This window comes from Lepidochelys kempii, chromosome 1 (assembly GCF_965140265.1).
Source record: "Lepidochelys kempii isolate rLepKem1 chromosome 1, rLepKem1.hap2, whole genome shotgun sequence".
Lineage (NCBI taxonomy): Eukaryota > Metazoa > Chordata > Testudines > Cheloniidae > Lepidochelys > Lepidochelys kempii.
In genome coordinates, this window is record NC_133256.1 from 287,788,305 (window position 1) to 287,808,062 (window position 19,758).

The 19,758-nt window shown below is 39.3% G+C and overlaps 1 protein-coding gene across 9 annotated transcripts in view; it reads left to right on the forward strand.

Moving 5' to 3' along the window:
* GRIP1 (glutamate receptor interacting protein 1) overlaps positions 1-19,758 on the forward strand; it is a 550,719-nt gene that overhangs the window by 478,372 nt on the left and 52,589 nt on the right. For 8 of the 9 annotated variants that reach the window (XM_073327851.1, XM_073327853.1, XM_073327855.1 and 5 more), the window contains 5 exons: positions 1,065-1,220; positions 1,886-2,038; positions 14,388-14,574; positions 15,183-15,328; positions 17,107-17,187. In XM_073327851.1, coding sequence (XP_073183952.1) covers positions 1,065-1,220; positions 1,886-2,038; positions 14,388-14,574; positions 15,183-15,328; positions 17,107-17,187 — 723 coding nt within the window. The remainder of the gene's footprint in view (positions 1-1,064; positions 1,221-1,885; positions 2,039-14,387; positions 14,575-15,182; positions 15,329-17,106; positions 17,188-19,758) is intronic. The other variant, XM_073327854.1, reaches the window with a different exon arrangement.

Genomic DNA, 19,758 nt, shown 5'->3' on the forward strand with positions numbered 1-19,758 from the left:
GCCAGGGCTCTAGACTTGGCAGTTCATAGCCTCTGCACCTCTGGTGCTGCGTCAGTTATGAAAGTTAAAAAATTGTTTGAGCCTGGCACCTGATTGTTTGCGCCACAGCACCTCTTTCATTACAAATTAATCACTGACTACAGGTCACAAAATACTGTGTTCCGTCTTGTTCAGAGTGAACAGACCACAGTGCATCTAGAGATGCATCTCTGTACTAAAAATGAGGGTGGCTATTATCTGTACCATTTTGTATAATTTAGGAGCAGCCCCCTAGGTTTTGGCAAATCGATCAACATGAGCCAGTCCCTTCTCCCCACCCCACCCCTCCATTTATGGTTTTGACAAATTTTGGCCATTCCCATTTTGAGCACAAACCTGAGAGTAGGAATCAAATATGGTCTTAATTTTAATCCGGAAAATGAAAAGATCTGACGATCATGCTGCAAAACCATAAATAGTGACTTTAGACTTTTGCTTTGTCCTTCTTAATCAAGCCCCAAGATAGGATTTTTGTGTTGAGGGTTGAGTGAAGTAGTTTATTGCCCAGGGTAATATAATGCCAGCGATGGATGCTGGCAAAATTAAAATGTCAAAGCAGAAAATTGAAATGACTGACATGTAAACCACTTCAAATCATTATGGGAAATGTGATTTATAGACCCTTTTTATTTTCTTAATATATACAAGTCCTGCTACTGCAGGTGGAGATTTGCAAACCTGTAATTACTAGTAAATATCATACATCTCAATAATGTTGACTTAAGTATTTTTCTAAAAAGTTTTTAATCTTAGCTCTTAAGGCCAAAAGAGATTAGAAATTGATTCAGTACTTATCTTTTGGGGAAAAAAAAGCATTATTTCTGGGAAGATGAAAGGTTTCCATCCCTGAAGTTGATCACAGTGTTTGCTTATCACCAAGAAAAGGGACAAAGCCACATTAATTTTTCCCCCTTTTCAAATTGCTTTCATTTTTGTTACTTTTTATTTATGCAATTTGGTTACCTCTCCCTCTTCTCTGGTCCCTTTTTGTTTTCTTATTTTCTGTCATTCCTTCATGCGGGCAGTGAAGGTTCAAAGGAGCAACAGGCAACTTATCTGGGATTCCTGTGCCAGCAACCACAGCAGCCTCATCACCTACCACCATTATAACACCTACCACCCTGACCATTGCAGGATGCCAGCCTGGAAATTCCAGAAAACGCCTCCTCAAAAAAACCTTCGTAATGTTCCATGCTTTTTCCTCCTGACATATATATTTTTTTCTTCTTCTTCCTCTCATACTTCTCTCATTTCAGTTTTATGAGTGTCACACTTTTTTTCATAACTATGACAAGGTTATTTCTGACAATGTATGCCTTTTTCTTTCTTTAATTGGATAGTCTTTGTAGATGGGGAAAGGCTTGAAAATTCTCAGTGGCCTGTTTTTTAAACCATATTACTAGATTGTTAGGTTTCAGCACCTTATGTGCAGTATAATATTAGAATAAAAAGAATGGCTTACAAATGTTATGTCAGAAATTACCTATTAAAAAGGCATTTCTAGAGTCAATATTCAGACACATTGATTTACATTGATTCATGATTGTGTATCAAAAATATTTATTTTATTTAAAATAAGGTGTATAGTACATATTTTTATTTTTGTGTCTACAGTGTTTTTGCTAGTTCCCAGCTCCTGCTTCCTTTTATGCCTCACATGGTGTTGAAATTCTGGCTATGCTGTTATCTATGGTCACACCTAAGGTTTGATATGTGTCTTTGTTATTAGATACACACACCATTTTTGTGCACCATACCCATTGATTCATGAGTGAGTTACAGGCTTATGCTGCACTGTTCCCTGCTATAGAATGCTGTGTACCAAGTGTCCAATTTTTTACAACAGCTTTGGTGTCTTCGTCCTTCTCTCCTACCTCCATGAGTGCATACAGCCTGAGTTCCCTGAACATGGGGACCTTACCTCGCAGCCTCTACTCCACCAGCCCACGCGGAACAATGATGAGGCGGCGAATGAAAAAGAAGGACTTCAAAAGCTCATGTAGGTGGTAACAGCAGTCATTTGAAGTGTGCAACAGATGGGGGCTGGGGAAACAAGATGAGAGAAAAGGCACAAAATTTACTGCAGTTTTACTTTGGTAAATATATTAAAGAGAAGTAGCTAGGAGAGCAGCAATAGTTTAGGTGTCAGTGTGTTTGATTTGCGGGGCAGGAATCAGCAATTGCAGTGTTGGCATCCAACACTAAAATGGGTTGATTACTTTTAGTTTGTGTAACCCATGATTAAAAATATATATCATTTTAGTGTAGTTTGCTTCGGTACTCTCTGGATGGGTATGCAATGCTAGTTTTGGACCCCTCCAATACTTGAGCACAGTTGGGTGAGTTTATTATTCAGTTTGTACGAGGAAACTATCTAAAATCATTACAGTCATCATAAAAATACATACCATTTTAATATACGAGGTTGCTCTGCCTAACAGCCATTAATAGACCTATCCTCCATGAATTTATCTAATTATTTTTTGAGCCCACTTATACTTTTGGCCTCCATAACATCCCTTGGCAACAAGTTCCACTGGTTGACTTGCGTTGTGTGAAGAAGTACATCCTTATGTTTCTTTTAAACTTGCTGCCTACTAATTTCATTGGGTGCCCCTGATTCATGTCTTCTGTGAAGGGGTAAATAACATTTTCTTATTCTCTTTGTCTACACCAGTCATGATTTTGTAGACCTCTACCATATCCCCCCTTGGTCATCGGTTTTCTAGGCTGAACGGTCACAGTCTTTTTAATCTCTTCAGATGGAAGCTGTTCCTAATCATTTCTGTTGCCCTTCTCTGTAACTTTTCCATTTTGAGTATATCTTTTGTGAAATGGGGCCACCAGAACTGCACGCAGTATTCAACGTGTGGGTGTACCATGGATTTATGTAGTGGCATTATGATATTTACTGTCTTCTTATCTATCCCTTTCTTAATGGTTCCTAACATTGTATTAGCTTTTTTTTATTGCTGCTGCATATTGAGCAGACATTTTCAGAGAACTATCCACAATGACTTCAAGATCTCTTTCTTGAGTGGTAACAGCTATTAAACCCCGTAATTTAGTATGTATTATGTTTTCCAATGTGCATTACTTTGCATTTTTCAAACAGTGAATTTCATCTGCCATTTTGTTGCCAGTCACATAGTTTAGTGAGATCTCTTTGTAACACTTTGCAATCAGCTTTGGACTTAACTATCTCGAGTAATTTTGTATTGTCTGCAGACTTTGCCACCTCACTGTTTATCCTCTTTTCTAGATCATTGGTGAATATGTTGAACAGCACTGGTCCCAGAACAGATCCTTGGGGGACCACACTATTTATCTCTCTCCATTGTGAAAACCGAACATTTATTCTTACCCTTTGTTTCCTATCTTTTAACCTGTTACTGGTCCACGAGAGGACCTTCCCTCTTATCCCAAAGACTGATTAGTTTGCTTATGAGTCTTTGGTGTGGGACTTTGTCAAAGGCTTTCTGAAAATCCAGTTACACTATATCAACAGGATCACCCGTGTCCCCCTGCTTGTTGACTCCCTCAAAGACTTCTAATAGATTGTTGAGGCATGATTTCCCTTTACAAAAGTTGTGTTGACTTTTCCCCAACAAATTGTATCCAATTATGTGTCTGAATATTGTGTTCTTTGCTATAGTTTTAACCAACTTGCCTGGTACTGAAGTTAGGCTTACTGGCCTCTAATTGCCAGGATCGCTTCTGGAGTCTTTTAAATAAATATTGGTGTTGTAGTCTCTATCCTCTAGTCTGGTACAGATGCTGATTTAAGAGATAGGTTACGTAACATAGTTAATAGTTCTGCGATTTCATATATGAGTTCTGTCAGAACTCTTGGATGAATACCATCTGGTCCTCGTGACTTATTACTGTTACCAAGTTGTTCCAAAACTACTTCTGTTGGAACCTCAATCTGGGAAAGTTCCTCAGATTTGTCACGTAAAAAGAATGGCTCAGGTGTGACAACCTCCCTCACATCCTCTGCAGAGAAGACCAATGCAAAGGTATTAATTTTGCTTCTCTGCAGTGGCCTTGTCTTCTTTGAGTGCTCCTTTAGCACCTCGATTGTCTAGTGATTGTTTGGCTGCCTTCCTGCTTCTGATATACTTTAAAAAATGTTTTGCTGTTAGTTTTTGTGTTTTTTATTAGATATTCTTCAAATTCTCTTCTGGTCTGGTTAATTATATTTTTATACTTGACTTGCCAGAGTTTATGCTCCTTTCTGTTTTTCTTAGTAGAATTTGACTTCCAATTTTTGAAGGATGCCTTTTGCCTCTAACCACCTATTTTATTTGGTTGTTTAACCATGGTAGACTGTTTTTGATCCTCTTACTATTTTTGATTAGGGTATACATTTAGTCTGAGCCTTTATTATGGTGTTTTTAAATAGTTTCCATACAACTTGCAGGCATTTCCCTCTTGTTACTGTTCCTTTTAATTTCTGTTTAGCTAGCTTCCTCATTTTTGTGTAGTTCCCTTTTTTGAAGTTAAATGCTACTGTGGTGGATTTCTTTGGTATCTTCCTCCCTACAGAGATGTTAAATTTAATTACATTCTGGTCACTATTACTGAGTGGTTGAGCTATATTTGCCTCTTGGACCAGATCCTGGGCTTCACTTAAGACTAAATCAAAAATTGCCTCTCCCCTTGCGGGTTCCAGGACAAGCTGCTTCAAGAACCAGGTATTAACTGTGTCTAGAAATTTTATCTCTGCATCCCGTCGTGAGATGACATGTACCCCAACCAGTATGGGGATAATTGAAATCCCCCATTATTACCAAGTTTTCTATTTTTATAGTCTCTCTAATCTCCTTGGGCATTTCATGATAAATAGGTACCAGATACATTCAGCAGAGGGGCCATTTTTATATAGTTATTTTGCTGATTCCAGGCACTTTAAGTAGAGTGTGTCAAACTACTGTCTTTCATTCTGAGAGTTTTTGCACATGATCCTGCAATCTGATACATAATGATGACCCTCCTGTGCCTACACAGATCCCTGCTGACTTGAATTGGACTCTGCACAGACATAAGGGTTGGCCCACATGGAGATCTATTGAGGTCAATGGGCGTTCCTGCTTGGTTCAGCTTGCAGGATCAGGGCATTAGTCAGAGATGAATTTTCACTATTTCCACTGTTGAACAAGTTTCTCTTGGGGATGGTGGTGAGGGAAATTGTGGGATTCCATCACAGCACAAAGCACCGCCCCCTCTCAAAAATCTGCCATTGTCACAACAAAATGGTGGTTTCTTACCAATGTAAATCATCTCTGATATTTGTGGGAAATAGCAAATAACAACATGTGACACTGGGGGAGGGGGTGTTGCCTGTTTCTTTAGCAGTACAACTCTTTTCATATAGTTTTGCCCTTCATCAGATTTTTTTATCTGATCAGCCATTTGATCCAATACATGTTTTGACATATCATCTGCTAATATATCCTTTGAGATCATTAGGAGATACTGTGTCAATCCATATTGTGGCGTTAATGGGATTAAGTATTATAAAATATCAATCTCTTTCTCTCTCTACGCATGCAGGTTTTATTATACAAATACCAGTTGAGTTGGAAAGGGATAGCAGTAAAATACTGCCCAAGGCAAAAATATTTCCTGAGATGGAGGTATCCTGTCAGACTGTGGTCATTCTGTGCAATTGAAGAAACTATTATTACCTGAGGCAATTTTATTACCGCCGTTGCCTCTGGAGACAGTCACTACTTATTTTTATGATATTTTTAGAATGTTTTTAATAAACATACATCTTTCAGTCAAATTCTCCCCTGTGCAGAGAGCCAACATAAAAGGGCATAAGTCTGCCCATGGGTGACTTTCACCCTTTAATCACATACACACTGCAACATATGAGAATGGTTCCTGCATTAAGGAGAAACTGGGGATTTAGCCAACCCAGGAAGCAATATTAAACCTCATGCTTCAGGTTTTAAACCAATCCCTAACTAATAGAGATTAGGATAACATCTAAAGTGGGGAGGAGGGGCTGATTACTCCACATCTGCCCACTGTGGGGTCTTTATGTAACCCACACACCTTCTGGGTGTGGTGTTCTGTCCCATCTAGTGGCACCAAGACCACTTAGAGATTAATGAGTTTGCTCTACAGCCTTAGCTAAGGGTCATATGGCTTTTAGCTCATGAAGTAGAGGCTCATGCATTTAGCTCCAGAGATCCCAGGTTCAATCCCACCCGCCAATGACCGGGGCCTGTTGGTGTTACATTTACACCTTCCTCTGAAGCATCTGGTGCTGGCCATTGTCATAGACAGAGCACTGCATTAGATGGCCATAGGTTCTGATTCAGTATGGCAATTCTTATGTCCCTCAGAGAGATGGCCACTTCCACTGCCAAGCGGAAGAATTTGGACAAGCCTGCCAGCTCCTTTTGTAGGGGATTAATGGGAGACTGGTCATATGTCCTTGTTTGACAAGAGTGATTTATGTCAGACATAGATTGTTGCCCTTTGCCTAGAAGAGCAATAGCACAATCTGTTTTGGGTTTAGTGACCAATTTCTAATCAGTCAGATTGTTGTGGGACAGTTTTAAATGTAAGTTGTAATAAGTCTGTCTGCTGAGGGAAGGGGAGAAGATATGTTGGTGAAGGATGCGATAAAGTTTGCATTGCCCTTTGTTAGAAAAACCTGCATAACTAATATGCTCATCCCAAACTCGTGGTAATAAAGGGAACCATAAACATTTTATTGTTGTGAGTTTACAATGACTGTAATACTTATACAGGGCTTCCCAAACATGTGACTGTAAAAATTTAAGACACCTCCATGCCATCACATACTTTATTTATGCCACTTATTTTTCCTCTTCCTCTGCTTTTTCACCTTTAAAGTATGTTACTTACTATGGAAACAATTACGTCACTGTTTGGGTAGAGTTTAAATCCCCAAATGCTGGGCAGTGTGGCTACGTAAATACAAAGCGGTTGGCTCCAAGCTCTCCCCACCTCTTACTGTTTCCCTGGCTGTTTCCTACCAGGCTTGTCCTGCAGGCTGTTCCTCCAAGTCACTCCTGTAGTCCCCTCCTCCAGAGGGTCTCGTCTCCTGGGTGGCTTTTCACTAGCCTGTTGATGAAGGTTCTTGTTTTCTGTGGCTTCTCAGCCACCCTGCCCTTCTGCTCTGCAGTCCTTTTACCATTGTAGTTGTTGTGAGTCCACCAGTTAGCCTTAGCTGAGCAAGCAGTTTGTTTCCCTATGAACTCTTTAGTGGCTGAAACAGAATGGGACACCCAGTGACAATCATCTACCACGTATTGCTATCATTGACTAATTTCTCCACTGCCTTTAGGAATATGGAGCATTTTACATTTGCCAAAGTTCCCCTGCTAACTTGTAATTATGCAGCTAAAATATCCCCTGTTCTCCTTTTAATAATTCTTGTCCTTCTTCTGTCACTATTAGGGGAATAAAAATAACAAATATGCTATCCCCATATTCAAGATTACAAATCTACATACTGCATAGCACACGGTAAACCAGTCCCCAGAAGGCCAACAACATTACACGTAGGAGAATTTAGTAAAATAGGTGCTTGCATATTCAATGTATGTATAAAAACATGCAATAAACTAGCCCTCAGAATTAACAAAGATTCACTGCAGCCAGTATCCTACATGCTCTTCTTGCAGAAATACACCAATAGTACCCAAAGCCCTAATACACCGTAGTCAAACTCCAGACAAATTTTAGAGACAGGGAAATTTCCAAAGGTTTGGACTCCAGTTCTCAGAAGCATCCAAAAGTTCAGATGTTCAGCCAAACTATCCCAACCAATGAAGGCCTTAACCAACCCCTTTGTCTCCATTCATCCTTGATGTCTTTTAAGATGGAGGTCTGGTGCTTAGTCCTCCCTCCCTTCATACCAGCCTCTTCAAGAGTGCGTCATGTGGCTGTTTCTACCTACATATCCTGGATTTCCGAAAGAGGGAGCTGCCATGCCAGGGCTGCCCCCTCCTCTATCCACAAAGCCTTTTACATGTCCCTCAAGTAGTTGGAAGTGGCAAAGTCTGATCCCTACTGCAGTTAAACTGCAGGAGCCAGAAGCCCTTGCACAGTTACTAAAGGTTTGGGGGCCTTCACTGCGCACACCCTAGAAGCTAGGCAGAGAGTATCCCTCTACTGGCAGCAGTGGGCGGCAGGTTTGTGCAAACCCTCCAGTGGAGTTTTATTGTTTGTAAGATTTTATTCATTTTTTGAACTTTGGTGGCACACTTAGACGCTGTACCTACATGAACAAAATATATATTTGGAAGTGTTTCAGCACTATAAGTATTAGGCCCTAATTTCAGTCGAATATCAGAGCTGTCATGAAGGAAGCTGAGGGAGGGAAAGAAGTTGAGTTGTTGGTGATGGGAGAGAGGGATGTGGCTAGTGAGTGGAATAATTGTCATTTGATGTTAAAGAAAGAGGAATGTGTGCAGTTATGAACTGTTAGAAGGTTTGCTTTGCAAGGACTTGGAAACTTCTGGCAGGTAGGTGGGACATCTGATAGCCATATAAATATAGACCCATGTTATCTAAATTTTCAGTCTTCAGACTATTGAAACCAGAGGTTTTTGTCTGTTTGTTTTTCATTCTTACTGCATATGGATGTTTAGTATTTAGTGATTACAAGACATTTGAGTATGAATTTATCTAACTCAGCATGTCTCAAGTTGAAAGAAGTGGTTAGAAAGAAGCTATGGGATGGGTGAATTAACAAAAACATAATTTTCATGAAGTAAAATATAAACATTATCAAGATTTGAGTAGCAAAAGAGAGAATATTCATTCTCATCTCAAAAAGTGCAGAAAACTAGCTTCAAAATCAACTGTCCTCTTGAATGAAACTTCAAAGTGAAAGAGAATAACACTGATGAGCTTGATTTCGCAAGTGAAATATTTTGATGCCATTGTCGTCACTGAATATACTACAGTAATCAGATACTATGGTAACAAGGACAGTAGAAGTACCTAGACAGATACCTAGTCATGGAAACATAATTGTGATCATAACTTTAATCACAGCTCTTCAACATCTGCTTCATTCAAGATGCCAGCCCATCCACAATTCTTCGGCTCCTAAAAAATGGCAAAGATCAACTGGTGATTATGCCATTAAAATAATTGAAGAATTTGAAATAAGACAGAAGCACTTTACCTTAGATATACTCCTCAAGACAGATTTCAACTTGCAAATGAAGAAACAAAAGGAAAAGTTAAAGAACAAAAAGAACTGGATTTGACATTAGCGCAAAATGCCTGGTTGAATATGAGAAGTGATCTGATAATGGCATAAGCAAGAGAAAAATGTGCACCTACTTAAAATATTGATTCTGTGTCTGAAAATAGACCCTCAGAATATTTTGCCTAAGTTGCTGATGATGCCACCCAAAAGGGCAGAGAAAACTATAACATGGAGGTCTTCATGATTTGCTTATAAAATGAAGAAAAATTAGAACTCTCAGATGTAATCATTCTCTGACCTATTCGTGGTTAGTACACTATTTAAATCTCATTGAGAAAGAAGCAATATCTAACACAATCCTAATGAACATTGTAGAAGTTTAAAAAAATTCTTCATCTGCCACCCTCAGTCTTATGGTAGGTTAATTGAAAAAGTTTAAATTGTATGCCAACAAGTCACAAATTTTTGAAAAACAAAAACATTGAAAAAAGCAAAATGGCCTCATAATTTTTAAAGCTATTTTCAACCAAAAAAGTCATTTGAAAAATGTCAGTCATCTGTTTTAGGAGTTTGTATTGATCAAGAGGAGAACTTTGATCAAAATATCGCACCCATTTTACATAGCAAGAGATTCTGCAAATAGGCACTACATTTACAAAATGACTAATGGAGGTTTAAGGGACTTGACAGTTTACACACTGATGATGCTACTGTCAACATCTCAGGGGAAATTGGCAATAAATTGCCAATCATAGCAATAAAGAATGAACCACACACTCACAAAATCGAAAACCAATTCAGAGAAGCCACAGAATCTTTCTGTTCCATAGCTTACAGAGTTCAACATAAACAAAAAAGTCAAAGGTGAAGCCAGGATAGAAAAAGAAGGCTGAAATATTACTGATGGAATGTAACCCCAGTTCCTTTCCTCTCTTCTAACATTCAACATGAAGCTCCAGAGATCTTCTCCAAATCTATATTTGTGAACTAGATTGTGGCACAGTTCATTACATCAAAATGGTGGAAAACTGTTGAAGTAAAATTGCAGAAGACAATTGAATTGAATTTGTCAATTTATAAAAATATGTGCACTTCTATCTAGCCAGCTTTGTTTTTCACCAAGCATGTTTTTAGTATATTCAGATTGATTTGGTCAAAACTTTATAGTAGTTTAGATGCCGGGGGAAAAACGTTGGTAAAAAGATATTGCTAATGAATGACAGATATAAAAGAGTGCCTAAGCAGTTGGTAGACTGGGGACTCCATTATTGCATTCTTGTGTTTTACTTGCAGAATTGTTAGCTTTTCATTTTGGACAGTGTGTGCCTTTTTGTGATTGAGGAAAAGTCCCTTTAAGCCTTCTATGTTTGCCCCTAAAGAGCTGGCTAGCTAAAATTAGACTAAACGGGAAGCTGATGCACTAAACAGGAAGATGATGACCCAAAAAAAAAAAAAAGAAAAGAAAAGATAAGGAGGGGAGAATTAAGGGAAGCTAATAAGAATACAAGGTACTTTTGGCTGAGGAAGCTGCTTGCGGTTATGGAGTGAGGAGTTTGTCTTTATAATATGTTCATAGTCCATTTCTTTTTTGGGGTGGTGCCTAAGTAGATGAGTGGAAGATAAGTGACATGAAAAAACAGTCTTGAGACCCTGATACAAAACCATTGAAGCCAAAGGACAGACTCCTATTGACTACAGTTTTTGAGTTTGCAAAATCATATTAACTTGAAACTCAAAGCAAAAAACTAGTGCTATAAACCTTAAACTGAAGGAAATGTTTACACAAACCCCAAGGAAGGAAAACCATTGTGATTTTTCTACAGCTGTACTAACAACTTGTAAAATGCAAAATGTATTTAATAACAGGGAGTAACTTTGTCATTTTTTAATGAGTAAAAACAAAGCAAACTGTCCCTCCAATGAGCCATTCAATTTTAGCTAATTCCTTGTAGGCAGAAATGAGCCTTCAAGGAATTTAGAGGAGGAGTGGGTAGTAGCCTAGATTTGTACTGGAAAAACACTTGCAGTGCCATAAGTGCTGGAGTATTTAGGGATACCACTGCAATAGTGCTTCACATGTTTGACTAGAAACAGAACGAATTGGTGCCTGTCCTCTTTGTATAAGATAATAGTGGCTTCCAGTGGCTACATATAAATAATGATAAAAGACCGCATTAGGCAGGGATCAAAGTACCCAAGGGCACCCTACTCCTTTTATGTAGGTATCAGTGTTGAATCTCAAAGTCATTTTTCTTTTGACTTGTGTCGCAGTGCAGTAAGTTGAGATGGAATGGAAATAAAGAGAGAGGAAAAATGTCTGTCCGAAACATAGGCATCTTGCAAGGATAGGGGGAGCTTTCTGTAGGAGTTAAAAGATTGGTCTTTTTGAAGAAGTATATAGAACTTCTTTCCCCAAATATGTTTGTCTATACTGTGGTATAAAGCAGGAAAGGGTGGTTAATTGGTATTACGTAGCTCAAATAGCCTGACATAAATGTTAATGAGAAATATACACCACAGGTGGTGAGATTTCCTACCTGTCGAGGACATTAGCCCTGTTGCTAATGAATAAAATATTAGAGATTTTCAAAGAACCCTACAGGAGCTAGCAGAGCCATAACTAAGCATTTGAGTGCCCAGGGTGAGCAAGTATATTTGCACCCCCTAGAAACGACACATGGTGGGCACCCAGGGTCACATGCCCCCCCACCCGCCCCAGATTTCTGCCTTCCATTTAGCACAGATGTTTTAAAAATGTGGGGAGCACCATTTAGCACAGGTTTCAGAGTAACAGCCATGTTAGTCTGTATTCGCAAAAAGAAAAGGAGTACTTGTGGCACCTTAGAGACTAACCAATTTATTTGAGCATAAGCTTTTGTGAGCTACAGCTCACTTCATCAGATGCATACTGTGGAAAGTGTAGAAGATCTTTTTATATACACACAAAGCATGAAAAAATACCTCCTCCCACCCCACTCTCCTGCTGGTAATAGCTTATCTAAAGTGATCACTCTCCTTACAATGTGTATGATAATCAAGTTGGGCCATTTCCAGCACAAATCCAGGTTTTCTCACACACACCCTCCCCCACACACAAACCCACTCTCCTGCTGGTAATAGCTTATCTAAAGTGACCACTCTCCTTACAATGTGTATGATAATCAAGGTGGGCCATTTCCAGCACAAATCCAGGGTTTAACAAGAACGTCTGAGGAGGGGGGTAGGAAAAAACAAGGGGAAATAGGTTACCTTGCATAATGACTTAGCCACTCCCAGTCTCTATTCAAGCCTAAGTTAATTGTATCAAATTTGCAAATGAATTCCAATTCAACAGTTTCTCGCTAGAGTCTGGATTTGAAGTTTTTTTGTTGTAATATCGCAACTTTCATGTCTGTAATCGCGTGACCAGAGAGATTGAACTGTTCTCTGACTGGTTGATGAATGTTATAATTCTTGACATCTGATTTGTGTCCATTTATTCTTTTACGTAGAGACTGTCCAGTTTGACCAATGTACATGGCATTTAGCACAGCTGTTTTAAAAATGTGGGGAGCAGGGGCGCCATTTCAGATTTTGGGATGGGGAGGCAACTTTCACCATGATTCCAGGGGCTACTTAGGCACCTGAAAACTCTAGTCTTTTTGCCGATAACTTAGAAATTAGCACTGAATCTAATTCCTATATAAAGAAAGAACAAAATGTATTCAAACACCAATTAAAGCCGTATTTTAAGTTTATATGTAAATTTAGAACAATCAGGAGATAATACAGCAAGATATTCCCAATCTCAAGCCTTGAGGTGGAGTCATAACTGCTCAGCTGTGTCCTGCTATTAAACCAATAAGACCCTCATTCAGCTCAGTTGGTGGTGGAGAGGAGCCTGTGCTTTGGGAATGGGAGGAATCTGTTTCAATCCCTATGGCCAGGATTGAGTCCCATATGAGGAAGAGGTGCCACAGTCAGCCTGTTGCTCTCGGGGGAGAAATCTGGATTTGGGAGTGACAGAGGAGAAAGATCTGGGTGTATTAGTTGATCACAGGATGACTATGAGCTGCAAATGTGATGAGTCTGTGAAAAAGGCTAATGCAATCCCAGGATGCATCAGGCAAGGTATTTCCAGTAGAGATAGGGAAGTGTTAGTACCATTATACAAGGCACTGGTGAGACCTCATGTGGAAAACTATGTGCAATTCTGATCTGCCATGTTTAAGAAAGATTAATTAAAACTGGAACAGGTCCAGAGAAGGGCAAATAGGATGATCCAAGGAATGGAAAACCTACCTTATGAGAGGAGACTCAAAGAGTTTGGCTTGTTTAGCCTAACCAAAAGAAGGCTGAGGGGAGATATGATTGCTCTCTATAAATATATCAGAGGGATAAATAGCAGGGAGGGAGAGGAGTTATTTAAGTTAAGCACCAATGTGTACACAAGAACAAATGGTATAAACTGGCCATCAACAAGTTTTGGCTTGCAATTAGGCGAAGGTTTCTAACCATCAGAGGAGTGAAGTTCTGGAACAGCCTTCCAAGGGGAGCAATGGGGGGCAAAAAATCTAACTGGCTTCAAGACTGAGCTTGATAAGTTTATGGAGGGGACGGTATGATGAGACTGCCTACAATGGTATGTAGCCAATTTGTAACTGCTAGTAGTAAATATTCCCCAACAGCCAGTGATGGATACCACATGGTGTGACGGGGGAGCTCTGAGTTATTACAGAGAATTCTCTCTTGAGTGTCTGGCTATTGGGTCTTGCCAAAATACTCAGGGTCCAACTGATCGCCATATTTGGAGTCAGGAAGGAATTTTCCCTTGAGTCAGATTGGCAGAGACCGGGGGAAGGGGGTTTGCCTTCCTCTGCAGCATGGGACACTTGCAGGTTTAAACTAGTGTAAATAGTAGATTCACTGTAACTTGAAGTCATCATGATCTGAGGACTTCAGTAACTCAGCCAGAGATTAGGTGTCTATTACAGGAGTGGGTGGGTGAGGTTTTGTGGTCTGCAATGTGCATCAGGTCAGATTAGACTATCATGATGGTCCTTTCTGCCCTTAAAATCTATACAGTGGATTATATTAGAAAGCAATTACATTTCTACTGTCTGTGTCTGAATGTCTTTCCCTCTGGTCTGCTCTGTTTTAGTGTCTTTAGCCTCTAGCACTGTTGGTCTGGCTGGGCAGGTTGTCCACACAGAAACCACAGAAGTAGCGCTGACAGCTGACCCCATTGTAGGATTTGGGGTACAGCTCCAAGGTAGCGTGTTTGCCACTGAGACCTTGTCTTCTCCACCTCTGATTTCATATATTGAGTGTGACAGCCCAGCAGAAAGGTGAGGCTCTTTCAGATGATTGCTTCTAACTATATCTTGCTGACAATGCCTGGGGATGGTTTGGTTTGATTGCTTTCAGATTTCTGAGAAATTCTGGACCACTGCTCAGTGGAAACGTAGCACATAATGAACTCCCTGTTCTGATAATAAAATGTTATATACTTGATCAGGTGTAAGACAAATAACAAGCAGCAGTGCCTTTATCTTGCTGATTGCTTCAACAGCAGACTAGAGGCTATATTAATTAAAAAGGAGAGAATCCATTTTTTAAAAAAATCTCTGAAATTCAAAACTAATAAACTCTTTGCAATGGAGGAACCACATCCATCTCTGCTAAGTTTTAGTTCAGATCACAGCATAGGAAATGCTTGACTTTTGAATTATTAATTACTTCTTGGAGCATTTCAACTGCACCTACATACGTTTTTGTAATACCATGGTTTCATGTAGAATCACATTCGTTCTATAGTAGATACAACTGCTAGCTGCCATTGCATAGAATGAGCTGATATATCATCCTTTTTAAAGGTCAGGTGGGATTTATTTTGTATAACTGGATACTGGTTACCTGTACATCCGAAGGCTAATTTTTATTATTGTGTATCAAGGTGTGGGGTTCTACAAATAGGAGACAGAGTAATGGCAATAAATGGAATTCCAACAGAAGACAGCACGTTTGAAGAAGCTAATCAGCTTCTCAGAGACTCTTCTATCACCGGCAAGGTCACTTTAGAAATAGAGTTTGATGTCGCAGGTATGAATGTATATGTATATGTATTTTTTGCAACACAGTATTAAGAGTGATTATCACGTGTATTTTATTTGGCAGGCATATGAGGCTTGAACTTTATTTTCACATATGCCATTTCTTTGGGAAGCTGCCCCCCCTGAAAATTGTGCCCGTAGGTGCAGCTTTCTCATTGCACATGGCCCTCCTCAGTGTGCTCCAAACCCCAGGGGAAATGGCAAATGCTGTAGAAAGTTATGGTGACCGTCCCTCCTCTTTGTTATTTGCAAACGTATTTCTGTCCAGAGTTAGAGTCTTAGCTCAGCAGAATATTACTAAATGTATTTACAATCTCCTGTAGAGTGTTACCTGTTAATGAGGTTTTGCTGTTCAGAAAAGTGTTATGTAAACAGTGGGTTAGTGGAGAAATCTTAATGGTTCCATTCTTGAGGTATGGACCAGAAAGAACAACACTAGAATTTAATCTTTAAAAACAACACTGTAAATTATATGCAAAAATTAAATTAAATAAAAGTAAGGAAATGCATAACATTGCCAATGCATCTTTTACTTTCCCATGGCTCCTCACCTTTTTTAAGGTATTGAAGCATGTAGAATACAAAATCACAGATTATATATGTAGTATGCACATTATATAAACAATGTACATCCCAAAACACCCACCAATCCACAATGTATATATAGATAACTTATTTTTTAAATATATTTTAAAATTAATATTATGTATCTATATAAAATATTAAGAACCATTAAGACAGCTCCACTAATTTAGTAATAGCTCCGTAGAAGTCATTACTGTGTCAGTTCTGCAGTGATTTTGCATGGTATAAATATTCTTACAAATGGAATTTCATATAATGGTCATGTTATGCAAAATCCCAGCTAAGGGTTGCTGTAGTAATAATTATGAGTGATACCTTATCATGCAAATTTCCATTAAAGTATGGTCAGACTATTGCATATTATCCATACATTTTTATACATAGCCAATGCAATATTCAAAAATAACACCATGCACAACTGGAGAGCAAATTTTAAATCTGTCTGAGGTCACAAATGAAAATGTGTTTTGTGTTGCAAACTTTGGGCCTACTCCTGTTCCCAATAATGCCTATGTCAAAACTCACCAGAGAAGAATCGGACTTCTAGTTGCTAGTGGTATTTATTTACATCTCTAAACCACTGCAGCATGCAGTCTGATTTATCTGGGGCAAAGGAGATGCCACAAGTCAGGACTGGGATGTAATGTTGTGTGTTCAAACTTTCATTGCCTCAGCTGGCTCCTTGCTTTCCCTCACTATGCTGTGCTTTTGTTCCTTTACTTTTCCTGAGAAATAAAATCCACTGCAGTTATTTAGGTGAATATTTCAAAATGTCTTAGACCTACACCAAAAAGTGCCTGAAATCAGAAGGACTTATTTTGTGTCTTTTTAATTAAAAGCTACCTGACAACAGTAAGTTTTTCATGTACGTGCCCGCACAAAATTGCACCTCAGCTGAGATGATGTGGGCTAAGCCACTGGTAGGCACATGCAGTCTCCATCAGTTGAGATTTAAACCTCAGAATAATGGAGCTACAGACCCTTACCTTATGCAGTGACATTACCATCACTGATATAAAATATGTTGCATGTGTCATGCTCCTTTCACATCAACTCCTACATTGTTTTCATGAAAGGGTAGGTGTGATGTAAGTGTTATTAATGTATTTTCATTGGCTTACACTTAAAACTCCACATCCTTGCAAGTACTGCAGCCTGTAAATCATCTACTTTTCATTACAGAATCAGTCATACCAAGTAGTGGAACATTTCACGTAAAACTACCAAAGAAGCATAACGTGGAGCTTGGCATCACCATAAGTTGTAAGTAATTATGGTTAATTTTAAGCCAACTATTGTAAGGTATTAAATAGCTAAAAGTGGATCATATAATCATGCGCTGTAATCAGTTTCAATTGAAACACCTCTTTGTGTGTGTGCTATTTCCAGCCAGTGTGATGGTTAGCAACATAGGCGTCAACTCTGTGGGTCTGCCAGGGCTGGGGGGGAAAATAGTGGGTGCTGAACACCCACCGGCAGCCAGCTCCATTCCCCCCCCCCGACCCCGCAAGCGCCTCGCACCCGCTGTCAACCCTGCTGATCAGCGCCTCCCCCTTCCTCCCAGTGCCTCCCACCTGCCGCGGATCAGCTGTTCCGCAGCGTGCAGGAGGCGCTGGGAGGGAGGGGGATAAGCGAGGGCAGGGTGTGCTTAGGGGAGCGGGTGGAATGGGACATGAAGAGGCGGGATGGGGACTTGGGGGAAGGGATGGAGTAAGGGCAGGGTGGGGATAGAATGGGGGTGGGGCGAGGCGGGTTGGGGCCTGAGGCAGAGTCAGGGAGTCGAGCACCCCCCGGCACATTAGAAAGTCAGAGCCTCCAGTTAGCAATGCTAATGCTATCTATTATCAAGTATCTCCTTCTAACACATTTGTAGTTTCCGTATTATGTTTATAGCTAGTTGAAGAGGCATGGTCAAGTTTGCCATTACTAAAACATAAGTCAAATTTAAGTTGATATGTGCTCTAATTCAGGAAAGAACTTAAGCAGATGCAAAGTCCCAGTGTAGTCAGTTTAAAAACAGAAGCCAATGGGACTTTGTTACAAGCAAAAGTTCTTCCCTGACAAGGGATGCTTTCTTGCATCAGGGCCAATTTTAGCAAAGCAAGGCCCCCAGTCCTGCAAGAGGTTTCTGTACTGACTTCAGAGGGACTCCTCCTGGGTGCAGGGACCCACACAAGGAGTCATTTGCTGCATCAGGGCCCAAAGGTTATGTGTGGGCTAAGCAAATAGCTTCAAAACTATTTATACATTTAAAATTGTCAGTGCCAGCCGATCAGCACTCATGTGTGACGCTTTAATGGCACACCAAAAATGGACACATCATAGAGCAAAATTTAATTTAATTAAGGAAACAGATTTCAGGTCAAAATAATAATGAGAGGAAATTTATTCATTTAATTTTTTTAACACTTTGACATTGTCATTTTACATTTGAAATAAAATATTTTTTTTATTTTCTAACTTTTTTTAGCAGCCAGTAAAAAGTGGCTCTGGTCTGTAACTTGATCTTGTTAGACCCCGCCCTTGATGCAAGCAGGCACAATCCCATTAAAGTTAATGGGTGTTATGCATAGAGCACGGATGCCAGTGATGAATCTGGCCTGATAGGAATTAAAATTTCATTGCTTTTTGTGGCCTTACTTAGACCGTTGGCTTTATTCAGAATTATGTTTATGCAAAATACTTTGTGAAATGTCTGTAGAGGTTTTTTTGTGTTTTAATTTATATTATCAAAGCTTTTAGCAGCACAACAGATTAAAATTAGTCAAAAATTCGGTGAGGAATGTAGCACTATGATTGGCATCTGAAGAACAAATGAGATGCACCACTGTAGGTTCAGATTATTATGTTCCCATTTGTTATATACGCATATCAAGAATTGTTAGACTCGATAAGGAATGCAGTTTGATGCAAATTAAAATCATAGATCTGCCAGCAGAAGGAGTGGTAACACATGAAACATTCATACAGATAAAATACTGAACAATGGGAAGACCTAGAAAGAGGTTGTTCTATTTAGTTATTAGACCTTGACTCAATGTTGATTTCCTGATTATTTATAAAAAAATAGTTTTTACTTGTATTAATAATGTTATTTATATGTATTTATATGAAGATGTCTTCTTTTCTCTTTCAATGTACTGTAATGCAAAGGTTTTAAAGTGTTTATCCTCCCCCTCATTAACTAAAACTTGGAAAATTTGTCTGGTAGATTTCAGACCCTTTGTAAAGCCTTGAATCATTTGTACTTGTGCTTGGTTTAATACTTTGTTCTGTTCTACCGAATTAACTCAGAAATGAGCCACTGTGATTTAACAGGGTGAATGTTTTATACTAATTTCACTCAGAGCATTTATAGCACATTAATATCTTCATGCCATTTATTGACATTACTGTCATAATGTTAAATGCTTTCATTTAAAAAACAAAATGAAAATGGCCCAACAAAACAACGGAAGAAACTGCATGCACTGTGGGTGAAATTCAACTCTCCACAAAGCTGGAGCTATCAAGCTTAGAGCATAAATACTACATGAGATCAGGTGATATAATATCCATTTGGGCTAGACATGGGTTAGCACTGTAGACACTCTGTAGTCAATACTCCTGCAGGCTCTCTGCTGCAGGAGTCTTCAGGGGTCATTTCTGCTACCCCTCTTGTTCAGTTCATATGTAAAGGTTCTAGAGGAGCTAGTGAGGTACTTAGTCTGAGGTGCCATCGGTATTATTACTGAGGGCATTCTGCGCCAAAAAAAATTAAAATTCTGCGCCAAAAAATTCTGCGCACAATATTTTAAAATTCTGCAAAATTCTGAACATTTTATTTGTCAAATA